The sequence below is a fragment of the Dermacentor variabilis genome, chromosome 7 (genome assembly GCF_050947875.1).
Source record: "Dermacentor variabilis isolate Ectoservices chromosome 7, ASM5094787v1, whole genome shotgun sequence".
NCBI classification, from domain to species: Eukaryota; Metazoa; Arthropoda; class Arachnida; order Ixodida; family Ixodidae; genus Dermacentor; species Dermacentor variabilis.
The window spans coordinates 81455681-81477314 of record NC_134574.1 but is presented as its reverse complement, the minus strand read 5'-3'; the positions used below and the strand labels follow the sequence as shown (position 1 = coordinate 81477314).

General features: G+C 46.3%; 1 protein-coding gene across 1 annotated transcript in view; it reads left to right on the top strand.

Moving 5' to 3' along the window:
• Positions 1-18332, top strand: part of LOC142587566 (uncharacterized) — a 94317-nt gene extending 75985 nt beyond the window's left edge. The window contains exons 2-3 of the mRNA XM_075698673.1: positions 15570-15651; positions 16010-18332. Coding sequence (XP_075554788.1) covers positions 15570-15651; positions 16010-16367 — 440 coding nt within the window. The 3' untranslated portion in view covers positions 16368-18332. The remainder of the gene's footprint in view (positions 1-15569; positions 15652-16009) is intronic.
• The last annotated feature ends 3302 nt before the right edge of the window (positions 18333-21634 follow it).

The following is a 21634-nucleotide window of genomic DNA, read 5'->3' as shown; positions in this document are numbered from 1 at the left end:
GCTTTCGGAGCACCCAGATAACCACTGTGGCAGCCCGGAGCGCAGCAATGGGAGTCAGTCTTTCTTTTTGGCATTGTGCCTCCTGTGGAGCAGTACATGCAGGGAGATGCCTTCTTTTTCAAATCATCCACTGTCTTCCACCAGAATGACCACATTGAACATGACATGGCTTGGAAACACGCGGAGCAAATAGCCGCAGAGCGTGTCTGAGCTGGCCCGACCGTGCACCAGCAGCTAGAAAAAGGCGCAGCAGCACCATCGACAGCGGCTACCGGCATTTGCTTCAACCGGCCCATTGCCCCTTTCTCTTGGTCGCGCCACTAGGGCATTATTCTACTCCACTATACATATTTAAACCAGGGAGTCAGGAGTCGGTACTCGGCTCCTGGCAATGAGAGTAGTAGGCCTCTGGGCTGTTGCACGAGCGAATTGCTTGGTTAGGTGCTGTATTGTGCTTACTAGCAAATTTGGGGTTTCTTTTAAGAACAGTTTTTGAACAGGGCATCACCGCTGTTTACAGTTGTAGCAACAATAAAATGAAGAATGCTGCAAGAAAACAGCTGTGCGGCATGCACAATGTGGTGCAAGAGGAGTGCGGCTGCAACATCTATTTGTTGCATAGGTTTCCCGCTGATGCAGATTTTAAGAGACAGTGGATCGCAGTAGTGAATAGAAAAGATTTCGTCCATTCGTCATCGTCATGCAGATGTTCTATGCATTTTGTTGACAGTAAGCGCAGCGGTCAAAACCCTGTGCCCATTCTTCGCCTCGGATACAAGAGGAAGACATGGCAGATGTCTTCATTGCAGATGCCTAAAGTACGACGATGTCTAGTAACGTACGGCAGTCAACAGGCAAAGAAAAAGGTATAAGACTTATCGACCAAACGTCGGTAATGGGTGGTGCTTTCTCAGAGGACTGCCATGAACCTACCACTGACCTCGCTAGCATGCAGTCTCCATCTTGACATGGGAGTTACCGACTTTTTGGAAGAGGCTTCTGGGGAAAATGTTGAACTGTTTGTTAGGTTCCATGAGGGCTGTGCAATTCCTGAAACATCGTAATTGCGCGAGGTAGCATTTCCTTATCGCGCGCTTACAGAGTGACGCCTCCAGCGAAGGTCTGAGTCTGCTCTGTGCTGCTGCTTCTATGAAGGCATGCATCCACGAAGTTCAAGAGAACACATTGCTCTTAAGAGGGAAGGCTACTTCCATGCCAGTGACTAGTGCATAGCTGCTGTGAATAAATCAATGTATGGGCAGAGTCCTTCCATGTTTTTCTGGTCACGAAACTCCGCCGTCACGCTATGGGAGAGGTTCATATGCTGCCCAACTGTGCCGTGACGCGGCGCCACTGTGCCGCAGAGGGCATCGTTCGCGTACCGAAACGCGTGCGAGCTGAGTGATAGGGTGCGTTCTGTGCATGTGCTGCGCTATTTTTCGAGTGCTGGGCTGTTTAGTTGAAGTGGCGGGGTGGGACAACGATGTAACAGCTGAAGAAGTAGAATGGTGGTATCTCTAGCAAGCCATTTAAAAAAAAATTGCTGTATTTGTGATGTGGCTACTTGTGTTCGTTTGAAAGTTGCTTTGCCATGTGTTATGAAATGCTTATGCTTCACACTTTCTTGTTTATAGAAACAATAGATTATGCATTCTGTATTTATTGCCATTCGTTTGCTGGTGTTTGTTTCCTGCCCCCAAATGCACACCTCTCACGTTTGATGTTATTTCTTTATGCTTATTATATCAGTGTCACGCTTTTAACAAACTTCTAGCATTGGTAAAGGAGGACCATTTGTGACCGGACACTGACGCGATGTGCTGTCTGTATTTCGCTCCGCTTATTTTACATGATAAATAAATGATCGCGTTCTATTTCTTTTCTTAATCGAATTATAAAGTTTTTAACATATTGTAAATAGTTACGACCAAAATGAACCATTACGTATTACGCATTACGCATTACGAACCAAAATACCTAGTCTCGTCGTTTCTGCGTCGGAACCACGAGCAGCGTGAATAAGTGCTGGGCTTACTGACGCTTCTAAATGACTGCTTGCTAAGGCAGTTGCCTAATTACAATACAGCTAGTTTCAACTGTTCAGGTCCTAACACTTCACGTTCGCCTTAATCCGTTGCTAAAAGCCGCACCGAAGACATTTAGTAGCGAAGTTTGTCTTGCATTAATCCTACCTAAATGTCATTCAGAAATGGCGTCGCTTTGCAGAGAAATCTTAAGCGCACGGAATTACGAAGGAACAGCGCCAACGAAGACTATCACAAGTGGGGAGAACGACACAGGACAGGCGCTTGTCCTGTGTCGTTCTCCCCACTTGTGATCGTCTTCGTTGGCACTGTTCCTTCGTAATTCAAGTATGCACCATCTAGCCCAAATGAATGTTGTCCTGAATTAAGCGCACGGAGCAGCTCAATTTCCTTTTCTTTGTCATTAAGTGTTCTACGGTAGCAGACCTTTGCAATAACAATTTCATTATTTTGATCTCCTTATAACATACTGCCCACAGTCAGAGTCCTTCTCTGCCACAGTTTAACAGAAAGTGAACAGCTGTGCTCGGAGAACAATCTGGCGCTACGCGCAACGGAGAGTTGGCGCTTACTTACGAGTAAGCGGGGGTGCAACAGCCCATATGTTTGCATCTGGTGATAAGTGGGACCACTGGCGCTTTGCTGCCAATGCGCGGTGTTTAATTTCAGGCAAATATTAAAAAGCGGAGCCCACCGAAGTGTTGAGGCGAACGGCGATGATGAAGATATCTGGACCGAGACCGCCCTGCCGTATACAGCGGACGCATTTCGACGGGGGCGAACTGCAAAACACTCGTTTATTTAAAATTAAGTGTATTTTAAAGACATTTAGTAAGTTTGTCTTGCATTAATCCTATCTAAATCTCATTCAGAAATGGCATCGCTTTGCAGACCTTTCGGTGCATTTAAAGACATTTAGTAGCGAAGTTTGTCTTTCATTAATCCTACCTAAATCTCATTCAGACATTTATTTACATTTATTTAAATTTAGGTGCATATTAAAGGATCCCAGGTGGTCAAAATTAATCCTGAGTCCCCCACTACGACGTGCCTCATAATCGTATCGCGGTTCTAGCTCTTAAAATCCCAGATTTGCAATTTTTTTTTTTGTCTGAGACCGCCGCAAGCTCCATGTTATGAGTGGCTTTTTTTTCGTCCCGGGCGCTCATATCATGGCAGAAGACACGCTCAGGCAGTAATTTAACCATATTCAATGTTAAAAATAGTTACGTGAAACTAAAGCGACGGTTGAGGAAGTTGAGAAAGCTAGAATACCGAGGCTGCCCCACACACAACCACAGCGGCAGCGGTGTTCGCATGCCCTCTCATGCACGGTGGCGCCTCTAGCGGCGGGCGCTGGCTCTATATGAAACTGAGGCGGCAGTTTCGTGACCAGAAAAAAAAAAATGGAAGGACTCTGGTATGGGTTAGCATTTAAAAGAACAATATCTTAACTACATTGCACTGCGTTTGCACGTTTACAACTGTATTTCCTATCTCCAAAGAGCTAGCTGCGACATGGAGGCAGTGATTAAAAAGCTGCTGCTCACCCAACCATGCTGATGGCTGATAAGATAATTACGCATTTGCTAGTATCGCGCAGGTACTGAGTCATACGAAGATTGTCTTCTGGCTGCCAAAATCCCCCTTGCTCTTTTTCAGGTACTCCTGTGCAGTATTAAGAAGTACTTGCCCACATATTTATTTGGCATGGTTTAAATTTTACAAATCGTTGAGTACTGGTTGGGTACATCTAGATTTTCATCATCGTGCATGTCTACCATGCATGGAAGCAGTTGAGTGAAGTAGCATTTCTTTAGCCGTGGCATATTTTTGGCTATGTAGGCAGGGTCAAAAGGGACGTTAATGAGCACATCACTTTGAGTGCTCCACACACAAAAAAATCAAAGTGGCTTCTCAGTGCATAGCAACTAAAATTGCACCTGACTGTAATAGCCATTTAGCCCATTTTCTGCTAGGAACAATGTCCCGTCCTGGCACAGGCTGACATCATACTTTCCATGCCCAATTAGCTGTGTGATGTCACTCACATATGGGCACTTTATTTAATTTATAGCATTTGCATTGTCAATCATGCCATCAGGACTAGTCGAAAACCACGGAAGCTTTTGGCTTACTGACATGCCCACTTCTCTAACTAAAGACCTGTTTTCTTCGAGAACTGAGCGCGAGCAACTGCCTCCAGTTGTTTGCCATGTTTTGTGGCTGCGTTGCCAGAGAACACTGGGAAAACATTCTTGGTGCAGCTGTTTTTCCTGTGGTGGTTTGCTTTTCTGGCAGTTTGGCCACATTTGACGCAGTCTGCGAGAAAACATCCGCAGCTCAGAAGACTGGTTGACATTCTCCAAGCTGAGAGCAGTAGCAGCTGCAGTAGGTAAGGCTACATACTTATCATAAAATGTAGAGCACTATACACAGCCATTTGGAGCATTGTACCCTGCGTGGTCACCATGCACTCTGTCCACAAGAATATCTGCTGTAAGATGTTGCCATGGAGGAGCATTCAGTGTCTCGTATAGAAGTGTACCTGCATAGTGAAAGATAATGGGATTACATAACCAACTGCAATGGTTGGTTATGCAATAATGTGTATTACACATTGATATTAGTAACGAATGTGTATTGGCTGAGCTTGCACAGCGCTAATTTTTTTCGTCAGTGATACAACATAAGTTTTTTTGTACATTGTGCTTGCAGCAAAATGCATTGTATGTTAAAGTTGACCCACTTAGTTTATGGGTCTGACCTCGCATCAATTTTCGCCACTGATTCTATGTAATCGAGGTTATAAAATGCATCACATTTACCTTTGAGGTGCAGATGACGCTCAAGCAGCAGTGTTGTCAGCCAGTCTGCCACTGTTTTGATAGAGTGTGACAGTGTGTCGGCCCAGGGTGGGTAGCTGCTAGCCACCTCTGAAATTCAGAAAACATTGATCAGTCGATATAGATAACACACTTCACAGGGGCATCTGCATAACCAGGCGTTCGGTGTGCTGTGATGCCACGTACCCGAGCACACGACAGTTGGACCCTCCGACGTGTAGCCGTGCGTGGTCTATAGCCGTGTCTGGGGAAAGGTGGATCCTGGGGGTTGCGCCAGTGCCGGGTGTGCGGACCTTTAAGGCTCCCCGGCTGAGGCAACACATGGCACCTCCAGACTGACCCACTTGGAGGAAATCGGCAGTCGCCTTTTTTTCTCCTCCTCTCCAACCTTCGTCTTTCTTTCGCTTTCAATCTTTCCTGTTCCATCTACTTCCAACATTCTTGGTGGCAAGGGATAACCTTGTGTGTCATAGCCACCTTTGCTTATACGTATTTGGTTAAAGTGGGAACGTACAACTGGCGTTTGTGGGACCTGTGTTTACAGGTTCTACAGTGTCCCCTTGTTGGGCTCCATGGTGGGTGGCTGGCATTCCTGCCGTAAAGATATTTTTATGGCTTGCTCTTTACCAGCATTACCCGATCGCCCCAGAAAAGGGGGTGCACCGAAGAAGTGTCTCAGTTTTTTTGTGCGGCGACTATTTGGGACAATGCCTCACTAAACATTGAGACCGCCTCGTGGTGTTCCACCCACCTGGTTCAACAATACCATTGTAGGTGGCAGAAGGGTTTCGATGCACATTCAAGGAGACTTTTCAGGGTCGCTGTTCTTTTAGGGGATCTCCTGAAGAAAGCACAAATGTCTTTAATAATGCCGAAGGCACGTTGAATGTCTAACATTCGAGGGGTCGCTCAGGCAGAGATTGAAGGAGTGTGATGAGTAGTGCATGTACTATGCAGTTGGAAGCTCTTCGCGATATGATCGCCTGTACGCCACGGCATGCTTCACCGGATACTAGCGCGCCGTCGTAACCTTGGCCTCATGTGGTCCAGCTGCAGACGTAGTTTAACAAGCTCACTATTCAGCGTGTGAGCTAAGCTAGAAGCACGGACATCTTCGACAGCTACAGAGGACTAGAAATCCTCTCGAATACAAAAAGTGCTGAAGTCAACATATTGCACACTCAATGAAAATTGTTGGTTTTGCAATACATCCGATGTTTTGTCTGCTAGCTCGACAAAAAAGCCTGCTTTGTTGACTTTTCTGACTATTTTGTCTTGGATTAGCTTCCCGATAACAGAAATTCTCATTTTGTATGCGTAGACTTGAGTACAGAGTGTCGTGTCTAGGTGTTTGAATGTCATTAGTCAACACGTAGTCCCCTCCATTTGCCCTGTAGTGTAAAAATGCCCTAAGGTTACCATCGTTGTTTACTGGCTCTTGAAGAGTAAGTTGCTTGACATCTTTATTGCCCCTGAAAGTGAGGTTATGTCTTCCACACAACATGATAGTCTCGATGATTGCATGCAGTTTTGCCTTCGTAACCTTAAACAAGTATTTTTACTTGCTGGTTGATTTGCATCTAGACGCTATCCACTTCACCTCTGCTCACATCGAGGAAACTTTACGCTTCAGTAGTAGCCCTCTTGTGGTAGTGTCTGCAAATGGCTTTCGAAAGTCTCAATGGCTTGTTTCTATTTTCTAAATGGGGTGGTCACTAGGCTTTTGCACATTAGGTGCGCGCCTTTACCAGCTTGCCTTTTCACGCAAAAAAATATGCAAGCTTTACAAAATGCTCTATTTTTAACATCATAAAAAGCAAGCCACTTATATGGCTGAAGGCAGTGGGACTGGAACGTGCGTCTCTTGCCGGCTTTAGACACCGAGACCTCAGAGTCCTAGCTGGAAGGTGGCATCCAAACTTCGGAGTATGCACAATCTTTGATGTCACCAGCTGTCTGTGTAATTGACGTACAGTCAAATGTTGTATTCACTAAGAGGGATGATGACAGTTTTTGATGCCTCTTTGGCCGGGCGAGATGTCTCGAAATCCCCACCTGTCGCTGCGACATTTTCGTTTGGAGAAGTGGAAGCAAGTGGTGAGCCAGGGCGTGACTCCTCTAGTGACTCCTACTCCCTCCTTCCCCTAGGTACGTGCCTGTATTAAATGTATACTTTATGTCGTAAAAACCTAGGTGACACTTTAAACATTTTGATACATTTATACTAGGATGTTGAAAGCTCTGTGCGAGCCTACATCAGAGATTGGAAGCTCTCCATAGCTGCTTTCTCTACTGCTGGGCAGGCGTCATTTGTTTGCAGTGTACCCAAGAACTTGTGCAACCTTCAATAAAATTCCCATGTAACACCTCCAGATCCTGTTATTCGTTTGTGATCTTGTATGTATAAAATGGAAATGAGTCGTAAAAAATTGACAGGAGGCACAAAGCAAACAGGTTGGCACATCCGCATGCACATTGACATTGGCAAAAATTTAGCTGCCTTCCCTTACAAAAAATTATTGACAAGGCCTTGAAATTCCGTAAGTGAATGTTGAGTACTGTATTGAAAAATTATTGTAAATTTATGTAGATATAATTGGGTGAAGTGTTGTGAGCTCTTGAATATTGCCCACTGAAATTTTATTGAAATACCATTGGGTGTTTCAACGTTTCGTAATTGCTGAGTTACCATTGTGAACTACGATTAAATTAGTTACATCACAGAAGGATATACGGCTACCTGTGTGAAGGCAAAATACCAAGTATTCGTGAAATGAATGGGCATGTAAATATGTGCAAAATTCTACGATTGACTTCTTCAGCAGCGGTTCATAGCTTGTGAGGACGCGCCATAAGACAGGTATTGAGGCTACGATGCTAATGATGATGATTGTTTTATTGGCATCAAAGCCTGTTTGATTTAATTAGGTATGCCATACATGTATTTAATGTATGTATGGCACCGGCCTGTGACTTTTTTCTTTCTCAAAACAATCCAACCATTTTTTGACCAGTCCCCCATTGTGGGCCGGAGCCTGGCCATAGATGTGACGGAAACTGGCAGCATACAACATTGGCAATCTAAACGGCTACTAGAATGAGCCCATAACAGTTTACACTGTAAACTGTACGCAGCACTGTACAAAGCAGCATCATGAGAACCGAAAAGTAGAGCTTAGTGTGTTTATTAACTATCAATGCTTGCATACCTACAAGCAGGTATTTTACATACACCTTCGATAGATGAAAATGGTAAATCTTACACACAAATAAAGTTGTCACTCTTATAGGCTGCCTAAGGGACTCTTTGAACTGTAACAAAAAATGTACAGCAGTGTTAAATACAGGCAGAAGAGAACTCGTAGGGTTCTTGCAGAAATAAACAATGCAAATAACTTTACATACCACAATGTTACGGACACTTTGGCAATTTGGTGTACCTACATACTTGACTAACAGCTCAGAGACAGAAATGATGAAATAAGGTAGGAATATACTTCACTACTGACTCAACTTGAAGCTTATTCATGAAGCAAAAGATACTAAGGCACCGGCCGACTTGACACAGAAAAAGCCATGAATGCTTGGCAAAAACAGCCCGGCGTGACCAAAAAAAAAAAAGGAACGAAAGACATGTCCTGGTAAATAAACATCTGCACAAAAACAAGCTAATACACATGTAAATGAAGATGCGACCTATAAGCGAAATGAAAAAATGTGCTCTTAAAAATGGCAACTTTTTCCCACTAAGGGTAGCATGTAGTTTGTTTTACTTTCGTGATCAATAAATAAGGCTTTGATAAGTCTCTTGTCTTTGGTATTCAGAAAAAAACTATTTTGTAAGAACAGCGTCCATGCGACAGCTTTCACACAGCACCGAAAAAAAAAAAAAAAAATCCCACTTGATGAAGTGTGGCAACACAGCTGTGTGTTTCCTGATCCAGATATCAGTGCATGTCTCTGGCAATGAATGAAGCGAAGCTGTTTTTCACGTATGACGCATTGGCCATCGGGTACTTGCTGCTTGTGTAACCTGTGAGAAAGGAATGGGGATAGAAAATGAAGTAATGCACATTAAGAACGTACCACACTACACATTTCTCAAATGTACAGCTGGTAAATACACCATTGCCCAGCTGATGAGTTATTACCTGCGCAACAACTCTGCTGCCTACTAACTTTGGGCAGACAAAATATAAACAGATATCCTTTGACAACTTGAGGGAAAACAGGAAGGTGATTTGACGAGTGCCTGTTCTCTCATGGATAACTCAACAAAGGGCTGGCCTAAGTGCAAATGATTCCCTTTGGGATGTTAGTATCTGTGATTTGCTGTGTTGCATAATGGCCATCAAAACAGATCATGTGCATCAACCAGCTTCCAAATGTGCTCATCCCTGAAGTTAGTATGCTCCATGGGGCATCATTAAACTGCCTTCCGATTTAGTTACACTGTGTGTAAAGTATAAGAATCCTGTGAGCAGCAAAAGTTACACATGTGATGAATGGTTTGGCACATTCAATACAGTTGCTTCATGAAAACTGGCAGTTTCATCTCGTTTTTTTTTTTTTTTTTGTAGCCAGGTGTTAATCTTAGATCAAAGGGAAACTGCATTAGCTCAGCATTGTGATATTGTCTGCAAGGCAGTACTGCAAATTGTACAGCAGAATGGTGCCATGATAACCTGTAGATTCACGTTCCAAGCACTGCAATAAAAGACAATAGAAATAAAACACGAAGAGCATGTTGTCTTGCTGCACTGTTTTTCATCCAACTAGCCCAATTCATAAACTGTATATCCACTTGCAGTGGGCACCAATATTTTTCTAACAATACTTTTCAAATCCTGTGCTAGTGTGATTTGTCCTGTTTCGTTGCTTTTCCTTGAATTTTTTCATACTGCGACAGCTCTTCCCGGCTAGTAAAAAATAAATATATACATATATATGTATATATACACACACACACACAAAACTTGCCTATCTGTGCAGTTCTAATATAGGCTAAAACAGAAACAGGTTTTGCCAATAGCTGCACTCAAATTACAAACTTCTCTGAACAGCAAATATGAGACATTAACTTGACGATGAACCCCTAACCCCTGTGAAGACAATGAACCTCTTTTGTTAAAGGTACCACCTTGGCTTCACATTCCCAGCGTGGATTCTAAGAACAGGGACAGTAAGAGGCACGAGTTCAACAGGTGTTACTGCAATTCAGCTTTTCTGGAGAACTCACACACAAACCTTCTCTTGATAATCTAAGTCAACCTGAAAGCTCTTGACTATGCTTAAATATTTTCTATGCAACTTGTGAAACAGTGCAGCTGAGTCTACCCAGAAAATGTGGCACTGCAGGCTTCGAACCGCATCTTTTCTTGCTTTGATGTAACAAAAACAGCCGAGTTTTGTTTCAACTGTAGAGTGAGCAAATGACAGTGCAAATTTGTTTGATTCCTTTAAAGGTTCATTACTTCAGGAAAACATTAAGTATTTTTTTCATGAACTCGACAGTGTGCTTTGTAGCTGCTGGAAATACTAAAAAAACAAGAAAGATTACGTCTGGTCTTAGGTGGAAAGTAGTTAACAAACAAATCACACTGTGGAAGCATACATAGTAGCTATACTTCGAAGTACTGTCCTTGATTTCTATTGGATTGGATAAACTTTATTAAAGGTCCTGCAGGATGCGCGCCAGCGGTCACCGGGGGTCTCTCACGCTTCGATAGAAAGTACTTCACTTCTGCGATTATAAAAACTGTTCACGCTAATTTAGTTATGACTCAAAAATAGTCAAATGCATTATAAGTGTATGCAAATGAATGCCCGTTTTTAAGGCCACTCTATAAAGCAAATTAAAATTTTTGAAATGTTTGTGGTACGTAGTTACGAAATTGGCTAGCATAATTTAACAACCAACTCCGAAAGCCTGTTTTGCGAAAACTTGCAATGAGGAAATTGTAGAGCACTCTATGAGATGTCAGATTTGACGGTGTCATATGTAAGTGCCACGAGGCGCCACTAGAAGATGGGAGCGGCCACCAAGCTCCGTGGAGAACGAAGAAGGGGATGGGTGCACGAGCACGGCGGCACGAGGTGCTCTCGCAATGTTCGAACCAGGCGGGCAGCAGTTCCGAGCTCCTGGGCCAAATGAGGCGAAAGTACCTGCCAGGCGAGACGTCCGTGGCAAGGTGCGGAGGATCGCGAAGCCGAGCGCGGACGAAGATGTCCGAGGAACCAGGGCTCCTACTGCCGGTGCTCGAGACGCTGGCTGATCCGAGGGCCACCGGTCCCTGAGCTGCCGCACCTGAGCTGTGCCGAGCAGCGTTTGTCTGGCACAGGTGTTGCTGTGCTAGACGAGGTCCTCGCGTGCGACCGCCGCACGTGGATTGCGAGCGACGTCCGAGCTGGACGTCGAGGGCGTGTAGAACAAGTCGTCCCCTGGCTGATGCTGCTACGGCTCCTGAGCGTGCCGAGCCCAAGAACCGTGCTGAACGGGGCCTGAGCGTGTCGTCATCACAGCCAGCTCCAGCACAGGTGAACGCACGGTGCCGTGACGACCGAACTGTGAGCCTCACAACCCGGGACTGTTTCAGCCCGTTTATTCCAGTGTGCTGTGTGTGCGTGGACACACTGAGTGCCCTTAAACAGCTATCAACTCTCTGTATATATGCATATTTTAAAGGTTGCTTCGATTTTTATAAATGCACATAAATCACTCTTTCTTCCGCATCGCTGCACACTAGCAAAAGTGCCGAATAGTCCTAAACCCCACCATTTCTGGCATCCGTGACAGGACTAAGCTCTAATTCCATCCTCAAGAGCCACACTTCGCTTGTGTGTAGTGGTCGGAAATGGACTGGGAGAAATTTATTCCGATAGGCAAGGAGCTTGGCTTGTCAGGTAAAGAACTAAGAGAGTGGATTGACGAGCAGCATAACAGAGAGTGCGATAAACGAGCTGAGGACAGGGAAGCAGCGCGAGTAGCCCATGAACAGGAGATCGCTCGACTGATGGCGGAACGAACTCTGCTAGAGACTAGATGTCTTGCAGAGCACGCGTCTGGGACGGTCGAAACCAGAAGCGAACGCAGGGAAAGCAGCGGTGAAGCATTTAGAAGTCTCCACAAGTTTATTCCTCCCCACAGCGAGGGCGCTCTCGCAGTGTTCGAACCAGGGGGGCAGCAGTTCCGAGCTCCTGGGCTGAACGAGGCAAGTGTTCCTGCCAGGCGAGACGTCCGTAGCAAGGTGCGGAGGACTGCGGAGCCGAGCGTGGACGTCCCAGGGCTCCTGCTGCCAGTGCTCGAGATGCTGGCTGACTCGAGGGCCGCCGGTCCCTGAGCTGCCGCACCTGAGCTGTGCCGAGCAGCATTTCAGTCTGGCACAGATGTTGCTGTGCTAGACGAGGTCCTCACGTGTGACAGCCGCACGTGGATTGCGAGCGGCGTATGAGCTGGGCACTGAGGCCGTGCTGGACGTGCAACTGTAGCACGTCGGTCGCCAGCGGTGTCCAAGCCGGACATCGAGGACGTGTGGAAGAAGGCATCCCCTGGTTTCTGCCGCTGCGGCTTCTGAGCGTGCCGAGCCCGACAACCGTGCTGAACGGGGCCTGAGCATGTCGTCGTCACAGCCAGCTCCAGCATGGGTGAACGCACGGTGCCGTGACGACCGAACCGTGAGCCACGCAACCTGGGACTGTTTCAGCCCGTTTATTCCAGTGTGCTGTGTGTGTGTGGACACACTGACTGCCCTTAAGGGGGGACACGGGTCTTTAGGACGAAAAAATAGCGAAAAAACTTACTTTTTGAAAATGGTGTTTCTGATATCTACAGCCCCTTTTGCACAACCAGACCGAATTTCTAAACTATTCAATCGGTATTTTAGCCCCAGCATTACTTCATTTCATTGATACTAGGAAAATTTGAGCCGAAATTAATACTAAAACGGCACTTCTCCTCCGAAACACAGCTGCCGTTTCACGCATCGTAGCGCGAACATCTTGGTCTCATTTCAAAGAGCGGTCTTTTTTCTTCAAATTTCCGCCAATGCAGGCTCTATGCAGCCATTGGATTCCTTCAGTTACCGCGCCAAAGAAGGGTCCCAGCGCGCTCTCTTATTTATTGTTGAGTGCACGTGACTTGAGGGTGCCATACGATTGGCGGAATTCCTTTCTCGTCATCTGCTCCCCGCTTCAGTCGGCCGTGCGTCATCCGCCATATTGCCCTAGCATCAGTGTCTGCTGCACGATGGCCCATTTGGGAAGAAAATTCCACATGAGGAACAAGTTTGGTGGAAGAAAGGTGTGACGTACATTGATTGAGAACTGCAACAAGCACTCCGCAACCCAGCAAAGCATCGAAATAGTGGTGCCCGGCGGCACTATCGCCGATCCGATCACAGATAACGCCGATGTAGGCCTAGGCCTAACAAGCCTTTCGCCCTCATCGCCTGCCGGAGGTACCGAAGGTAGCGTGCGTCATAACACGAAGTTTCTGCAGTTCGCAGAAATAGAAGAGGGCAAAAGGAAAATGCAAGAAAAACTGCAGTGCCTCTCATCAACTCCTGCGACGGAGAGGAAGCGAGATTTACTAGATGATAGCACCGATACCGCGGCGCACCCCGTTGACGGGACTGTGTTTACCGTTGTCAGTTTAGATACAGTGAACACTATGCTTGCGGTTTTGGAGTGTTAAATGCAAAGATGAATGGGTGCAAGATCAGGATTGTCAGGTCCGCAATTGTAAATATAACGAAAAATTACTTTCAAGCGTAACTTACCTTCGTTATGAAAGTACAGGGTGAACGCAAGTTCAAGCTGCTAAAGCACTTTATTTGCCGCGCGCAACCTCCCCGTCACTACTCGCGTTGCGTACGTCCTGCAGGCAATTGTACTCTTCATCAGAGTCTGTGTCGACACTGGAATCGATGGTTTCTTCATCTTCCTATGCTTCTTCGTCGTCCCACACCAGGTGGTCCTCGGTCGCATCCAGGGTGTTCGAAATTCCTGTTTTCTTGAAGCTTCTGGCCACCATGTTTACATCAATCATCCCCCATGCCTCTGATACCCAGCTGCACAGCAGCTCCACGGACGGTCTTTTGATCTTGCCGCCCGGCGTCAGAGCATGTTCACCTTCGGCCATCCATTCTGTGTACAGCCTCCGGACATTATCTTTAAATGAATTGTTCAAAGACTCATCAAGAGGCTGTAGCATTGATGTGAGGCCGCCGAGTATAACAGCCAGGTCCGTGCGCAGTTCCTTGAACTTCACCCGAACCGACTCTTGAAGATGGCCCCGAAAGCTATCAAGCACGAGGAGCGACGGAAAAAGAAGCACTCCCGGTCGCCGCCCCCACACAGTCTTCACCCAGTCCACCATAAGGTCTGCGGTCATCCACCCCTTTTCTTGGACGCGCACGTGTATACCAGGGAGGAGCTTTCTTTTCAGGAGGGTCTTCCGCTTGAAAATGACGTACGGTGGGAGCTTCCGCCCATCCGCCGTCACGCCTAGCATGACCGTGCACCTCTGTTTTTCGGCACCTGTAGTCCTGACGTGCACTGTCCGAGCGCCTGTCTGTTCGACTGTCCTGCTGCTGGGCATATCGAAATTCTCTGGAGTTTGGTCCACGTTCCCTATCTGGGAGAGCAAGAAGTTTTTCTCCTGCCGGATCCTGATAACGAATCGATGGAAGTCTACTATTTTCTCTTCATAGGCTGCGGGCAGGCACTGGCAAAGCGTCGTTCGCCTCCTGAGCGAGAGTCCATTGCGCCGCATAAGTCGTGTGGCCCACCCGTTACTAGCGCGGAAGTCTCGCACCGGGATGCCCTCCTTTCTTGCGATTACGAGCGCCTGGTTCCATATCAAATCAATCGACACAGCACACCCATCCGCTCGTCAAGCCTTGATATATTCCAGTAAAGAGGATTCGACGGCAGGAAATTTCCGAGTTTTCGGTCCACGGAAGGCCCAGCGTATCTTACCAGTCGTCTTGAGTTCATCGTGCTGCCGTCTCCAATACCGGATGCAAAACTCGTTGACACCGAAGTGTCTGCTGGCGGCGCGGTTGCCATGTTCCAACGCATACTCAATAGCTTTTAGCTTAAAAACAGCTGTGTAGCTTGCGTAGCGTCTTATGGTGAAGTGGCACAAAGAGCATGGTGCAACACACGAACAAGGCAAACGAGGCCTACGAGGCACCGGAGAGCTGGAGACACCTTTGCAAAATGGCTTAGCGGTGGTGAGTGGATGAGCGGTAGCGGCGGTGGCAGCGGATGATAGCACAGTACCGCCGCCCAACCATGGCAGTTAGTTGTGGCCTCAGTCAGTCAATAGATGGCGATCGCTACGACAAGCAGACGGCTCGCGGCAGTAATTTTGGGGGTGCAATGATGATGCGGGGAAAAAAAAATTTTCCAATTTTTGATAGCCGATGTGGGGGGTGCGAGCATTACGCGAGTGCGAGCATTATGCGAGTAAATACGGTAATTCTCTTCGCTATCGTCGGCGCAAATTACCAGTTTTTGTATACTGACGTCGGTGCACCAGGCTCAGAAGGAGACGTGGCGGTCTGGCAAACGACACCCCTACAGAGAGACGTAGAAAATGGAAGGGCAGGCCTGCCAGAACTTGTGAAGGTGCCCAGCTCACCTGATGTGCTCCTTCCACCTCTGTTCGTTGCAGATGACGCATTTCCGATGGGACGGAATTTAATGAAACCTTTTGAGGGCACAAATCTGACAGAAGATAAGATCTTTCATTACAGGTAAGATGCATATTGCACATAATGCAGCAGATATCAGATGAAAGCTTGAACTGTAACAATGCATTTTCGCATCTACTGAAGCCTCCAAAGTTGCCTAGTTCATACTGCGCATGCTACATTCTGCATTGGGATGTGCCAATATTGGCATAAAGCAACTCCACTGTTTCATTTCATTATATGCAAGCTCTTACGATGTAAGCAAGTTATTATTGCCCAAGTTAGTGGCTACTAATATTCAGTGAAGCCTTAATTTCTGCAGTGGTTAGTTGGGCTTTGTGTTAGGCAGGTGGTGTAGTATATTTATAATTCCTCTGCCATGCAATTCATGATCTGGATTAACATCTCCTTTACTTTTCAGGTTGTCAAGGGCTTGCCGTGTCGTCGAAAACGCTTTTGGGATATTGGCAAACTGCTTCCGGTGTTTCCACACAGTCATCAATGCACCTCCAGAGAGGGTGACTGCCATCGTCAATGCGGCTTGTGTGCTGCACAATTTTCTAGGCAACGATGTCATCAGTGAACCAAACCCTGCTGAGTCATTCCTGTGCGGCCAAGCAGCGTCGCGTGGTAGAATTGGTGCTGCAGTGCGTGATAAGCTGTGTTCATTCTTCAACGATTGGCGCGGTGCCGTGGCAACGGCAGTTTGCCCACTTGGATGTGAGCATCTACAGAAAACCTCGGAAGTGAATACAAGTGTCAACATTGAAATGGAATGAAAATTTTATTTTTCCTTTGTTTTAACAAACTTCCATGTGTCTTTCCATCACCTGTAGCATTTCCACTTGGCATGACAGCTGCCTTGTTTTGGGTATTGCCCGCATAGTCGCAGCGACAAGCTTCCAGAAGTGTTCACACGCATTGTCAGCGATCACAGGTTGTGTTGGCTGCATGTTTACGGCTATTTTCTCGAGCACCTTTTGAATGAATGAATGAACTTCATTGCCCTTTTAAGAAAGGGGAGGGGCCAGGGGAAGAGAGGGAGGTCCAAGTACCAGTCCCAGCAGGCGTCCATCACCACATTATGTGGCTAGAAGTCCATCTACCAGTCGTGGTGAGCACCTTTTGCCGCTGCGACCTCATGTCTTAACGCGGATTTCAATTTCGCCGTCTTTTTCTGGTCGGTGCTTCACTTAAAGATGTACTTGGTGCTGCAAAGAGGTCGGTGTGCAGTTCATTCTCTCTCTCCGTGGTGTAGCCTTCATTATCTAGGACAGCGTCAACTGTGGCAGCTTCATCCACCAAAGCAGCCTCGTCCACTGCGGCTGCGTGTGGTGTCTTATCAGCGTCCTGTGACACAGGAGGCTGCAACAAAGGGGTTCAGACTCAAATAAATCGTAAAAGAACGAAATTTCTTGCCTGCAGCGAAAACAAAGCAACAACATTTTACTGCAATTACATTAACGCTTAGCAGGACCAAATTCGCTCTGATAATGCGTTATATTGGATGCATCCGAATACGGCTACAAAACGTGCAGTACATTATTGAACACAATTGAATGGCCCTTCTGGGTACAAGATGCGTCTTGAAATAAAATTTTATATTTCAAGAGATTGGTAACCGGTTGCCTTTTCAAACATACCATTTCTGGCTCAGCCACCTCTTGCAGAGCTTGGCCCATTACTAAGCGGCGCACTTTAACTTTCACTGCATCAAGAAATTTCAATGCCTGCGTAGACGTCGCTGGCGGGTTGGCCGCTCTTAATGTGCTCCACTTTTTTTTCGCTCCAACCGGTATGTTCTCCTCCTATTGTCGAAGAACCTCTTCAGCACCTCTGCGAGAAATTCGGGTAATCAGTAACACTCGTGTAGCAGTATGCATAATTCACGGAGGGCAGTATGCGAAAAGCCTGACGCGAGTGAAGATACCATTCCAGGAGAGCAGGCCTGGTCTCTACCACTACCCCTACTGCTCCCCTGGGAAAATCAATGATGTTATTTTAGAGGTAGAGGGTCAAATGGCCCGAGAAAGCTACAATCCGGCATGACTAAATATGAGCGCCACAGGCGTGATAAAGTCTGTCCGACATACCGCTCCCTTATAACAGCCTATAATATACCAATACAGTCGAACCCGGCTATATCGAACTCGCAAAAAAACGCCTATCAGTTCGGTATAGAGGATAATTCGATATAAGCCTGCTAAATAATTGGATGTCATAAAAGCACATACCATTTATAAAATCACTTTATTGATGAAACTAGCATAGTTTCGCACGAAATAGTCCTGCATTTTTTCTGCTTGGGCAATTTCGCTGCGTGCGAGGCACGCACTTCCCCACGTTGTCTAAGGAGTCGGAGCAGCTGAGGCCGCAACATTCCGCATTCGCGCAGAAGCACCGGACTAGTGCGAGCGCACCAATCACTTCGGAGGATGTGGGCCAAGGACCGTCGTTGCTTTTCTCATTGTGCCCATTTTCACTTGTGCTCGGCACGATGTCGGCAATGTAGTCTTCGTTTCCGGGCTCTCCCGTGGTCGCGACACCATCATTTGCGCTCACAAACTCGTCCACCGTTGATTCGTCAACAGCTTCCGGAAATTCTGACAGCTCGCTCCAAACTACGGCAACAACGACAACGGCTTCGTCGCATTAATCAGAATTTACAGTCATCACCGAGCACGCGGAAGTCAGTACGGCTGAAGCTATTTTGGATGAACCACTCGTACACGGCCGTGCATACGCGTCGGGCGCCACGGGCAATACGGGCACCGGGTCGCGAGTTAGGCCGCTTTAGCCCTAATTTCCCCCTTCAAGATCATGCCGAGAGTGCACCTCGGAATCTTGTACGTTGCGGGGACATCCGACTTGTCACCGCGTTCGACCCGATTTATGATTTCGAGCTTCACGACGAAAGGCGAATTCTGCCGCTTCATCACGGCAACACTGCGGGAGAAGGAGCACACAATGAATCGGATAAGCAGCGAGACAACTCGCACTTTCGCCATCTTGCACGACGAGGGCACAAGAGCTTCTGATTGGCTGTCTGAGCAAGCGCTGCGGGCGGGCGGGCCAGGATCATTTTTTGTAGGGGGGTGTCGGCGGCTCCGAGGTAGCGCGGTCACGTAGGGAGAGCGGTTGGATGGTCACCGTCATTGCGAGGGAAAGCCAACTTCCGGGAGCACTTTCCGCCGCTTGACGTTCGATATATCAAGAGTCGCTACTAGTTTTGTTCAATGTATGCGTAATTTTTGCTATATATACTCATTGTAACTATACCGTGTCCAGAAATTGTTCGATATATGGAATAATTCGGTGTAAACGGGTTCGATATAGTCGGGTTCGACTGTAACACCGCTGCAAAAAAGGCCCCTGCATTGTTTACAATGTCAAACATGGAAGAGGCAACCTACTGTCTCATGTAATATCGCATCGCTTTTTCAGGCACTGGAATATGTCGAAGCACTTACCGATGCTGTATGGCCCGTAGGTTGGCCAATTCTCCTTCATCTGTTCGACGATGTCTTCCCAGATTTATTGTTTTTGACGGTGTCCACATAATCTGCACGAGTAAGGTCCCACAAAATGGGAAACTTTTCCACCATGTGGACGAAATAAAAGGCGGCGTCATCGCACAAATTCATTGTTCAATAGAAGTGAACGACACCAGGAGCTATGAACCACTGAAAGCAGGCGCCAGCAAACGGACTGATGCTGACTGCAATGCGGCTGTCCTCAAGCAGGAGAGAAGTGTACTGGTTGCCAGACACTTCTCTCCTGGCCAGTTAAAGCTGCAGCTTTACCCCGCCAGAATCTGGATGTGAAAAACGGGTTGGCGTTATCCGTCCACGCGGCTCACGGAAGAGGTGCAGACGAAGCACATCACTGATGTGAGGTCACATGACGCACCGTCCGGCCCTGCAAATCCGGATTCGGTCCTCTGTCTGGATGCACGATAAGCCATTCTCCGTGCACCCCGAAAGGCATAGCATATTTTGCAGCGCACCGCATCATTAGCCGCAACGCAAATCGAGGCGCAGTTTACTGCTACGTGACAAAAAGGGTGATAGCACCAACTGTAAGGTATATGATGAGTCACTACGGACCAAAATTCAGTTATGTTGTCCTATGCTTCGAAAACCATGATCTCATTATAAGGCAAGCCGCAGTGGGGGGCTCCCGATTGATTTCGACTTCCTGGTAATGTTTCACACGCACACAATGCACAAGCCTTTTTTGCATTCCGTCCCATAGGAATGTCCACGCAAGGGATCGCACCAGCGATCTCGAGCTCAACAGCGCACTGCCATAGCTACTGGCATAGCACAGTGGCTGCGAGTATCGATTAAGCAACCAGCCTTATGGAAACCGGATCGGTAATTTGTCATAACCATATTTTAACCATTCGTACATATTAATTTGGTATGCATTAACAAGTCTACTCACATTTTATTGCCTCTATGAAGAAGCAGTATACTTCAAGGCCAGCCATGCATGAGAAATCTACCATAGAACAGAATAGATAACGCTCCATGCCTTAGATTAGAAAAGTTATAGATCACTCAGCAAAATTTACTCACCTTTCGTCATCAAGGCCAAATTCAAAGTACCCTTTAGGATTTCATTTTCTTCCAGCTCTTTCAGTCTTGTCAAGCTGGTACATGGTGCCTTAAATGAAATGAAAAAAAAAAGGGAAACAAGGGTCATTGCGCAATATGCAAGGTACGCATGAAAATCATTAAGAAATTAGTTGAAGTCTGCATTGTAATACAATATTCAACTCGTATTCCATTAAAAACCCACGTGAAAATTTGCAACTAGGTTGCAACTGGTCCCAGTTCAACTGGTTTATGGAACAATTCCCAGTTAGTCCCAGTTGGTCCCTATTGCAACTGGCCACAGTAGAAGCCTACCAAAGATGTCTTCTGCTGATGGATTTCTCGCAACAAGGGCAGTTCAGCTCTTTTCTTTTTTATTTGAGTTCCACCTTTCGAAGCGCCTTCGAAACATCCTGTATTTTTTCAGTAAAGAGACGACAAATTCTTCAGTGTGTCAGACACATCCATGTTCTTCTGCGTGCCGCAGTGCTGGATTGTAGCTGAAAATAATTATAATGTTTCTTGCATAAGTAAAAGTAGAACTTCAAAAATCATGCAATGATAAAGTGATGCAAGCGCTGTATAAAAAATATTCTCATTATGACAAATGCTCTTATCTGTAAATTACATTATCTGCACTAGCATAACTTAAGAATGAAATGGCAAATGTACCGTTTAATTTAGGGAGAATTTGTATAGATGCTTCAGCTAATTACACTTGCTCATTCCCATGACACCACAATAAAGGCATGCTCTTTTAATACAACCAATCCGGCCTTGTAAACAAACTTTTCAATGTGCCAAAAATCTAGGCTTCAACACGACCCTTGTGTTTCATCAATGGTTCAGTTGAAACTCGCTTCAGTCCACTTAAGGCCACTTAGGTTATGCAATTCCAGAAGTTGTGCACTTCAATGTAACTAAAATGTTATGATCAGTACTTCATAGATGTTCGTCTGAAAATTATGACTGTTGCCAAGTCTTCCAGTGTTCATTTGTCTGTGGCAGTGGGAACATAAGCATTCTGAAATCATTTCCTTTGACTTCGTTTACAAAATATAGTAATATAACAACACAAGACATTCCCATAGATGAAAACTATCAGCACATCTTGAGAACTGCATTTTCAAGCATGAAAGCACAGAGAAAAAATGCTGTCCAATTCTGTAGCAGGGACTCGCACAAAGTTCTTAGGCTCGCACAAAGCAACGCAAAGTAGAGGCTGTACAAGAAATGAAAAGCAACGGAAAGAGATACTGTGCTGTCTCATCATTTCAGTACAACCACAACCTACCCAAATATTTACTGTTGAGTGAGCAGCATTCAAACCCAAAGCTGCATATTTTGTGGTGGCATTAACATTTTCTGACAGCTTACCCACTAGAACATCCACCTTCTTTGGGGTTAACCGCTGTTTCGGCAGCTCGCCCAATGCCCTCTTCCTGGGG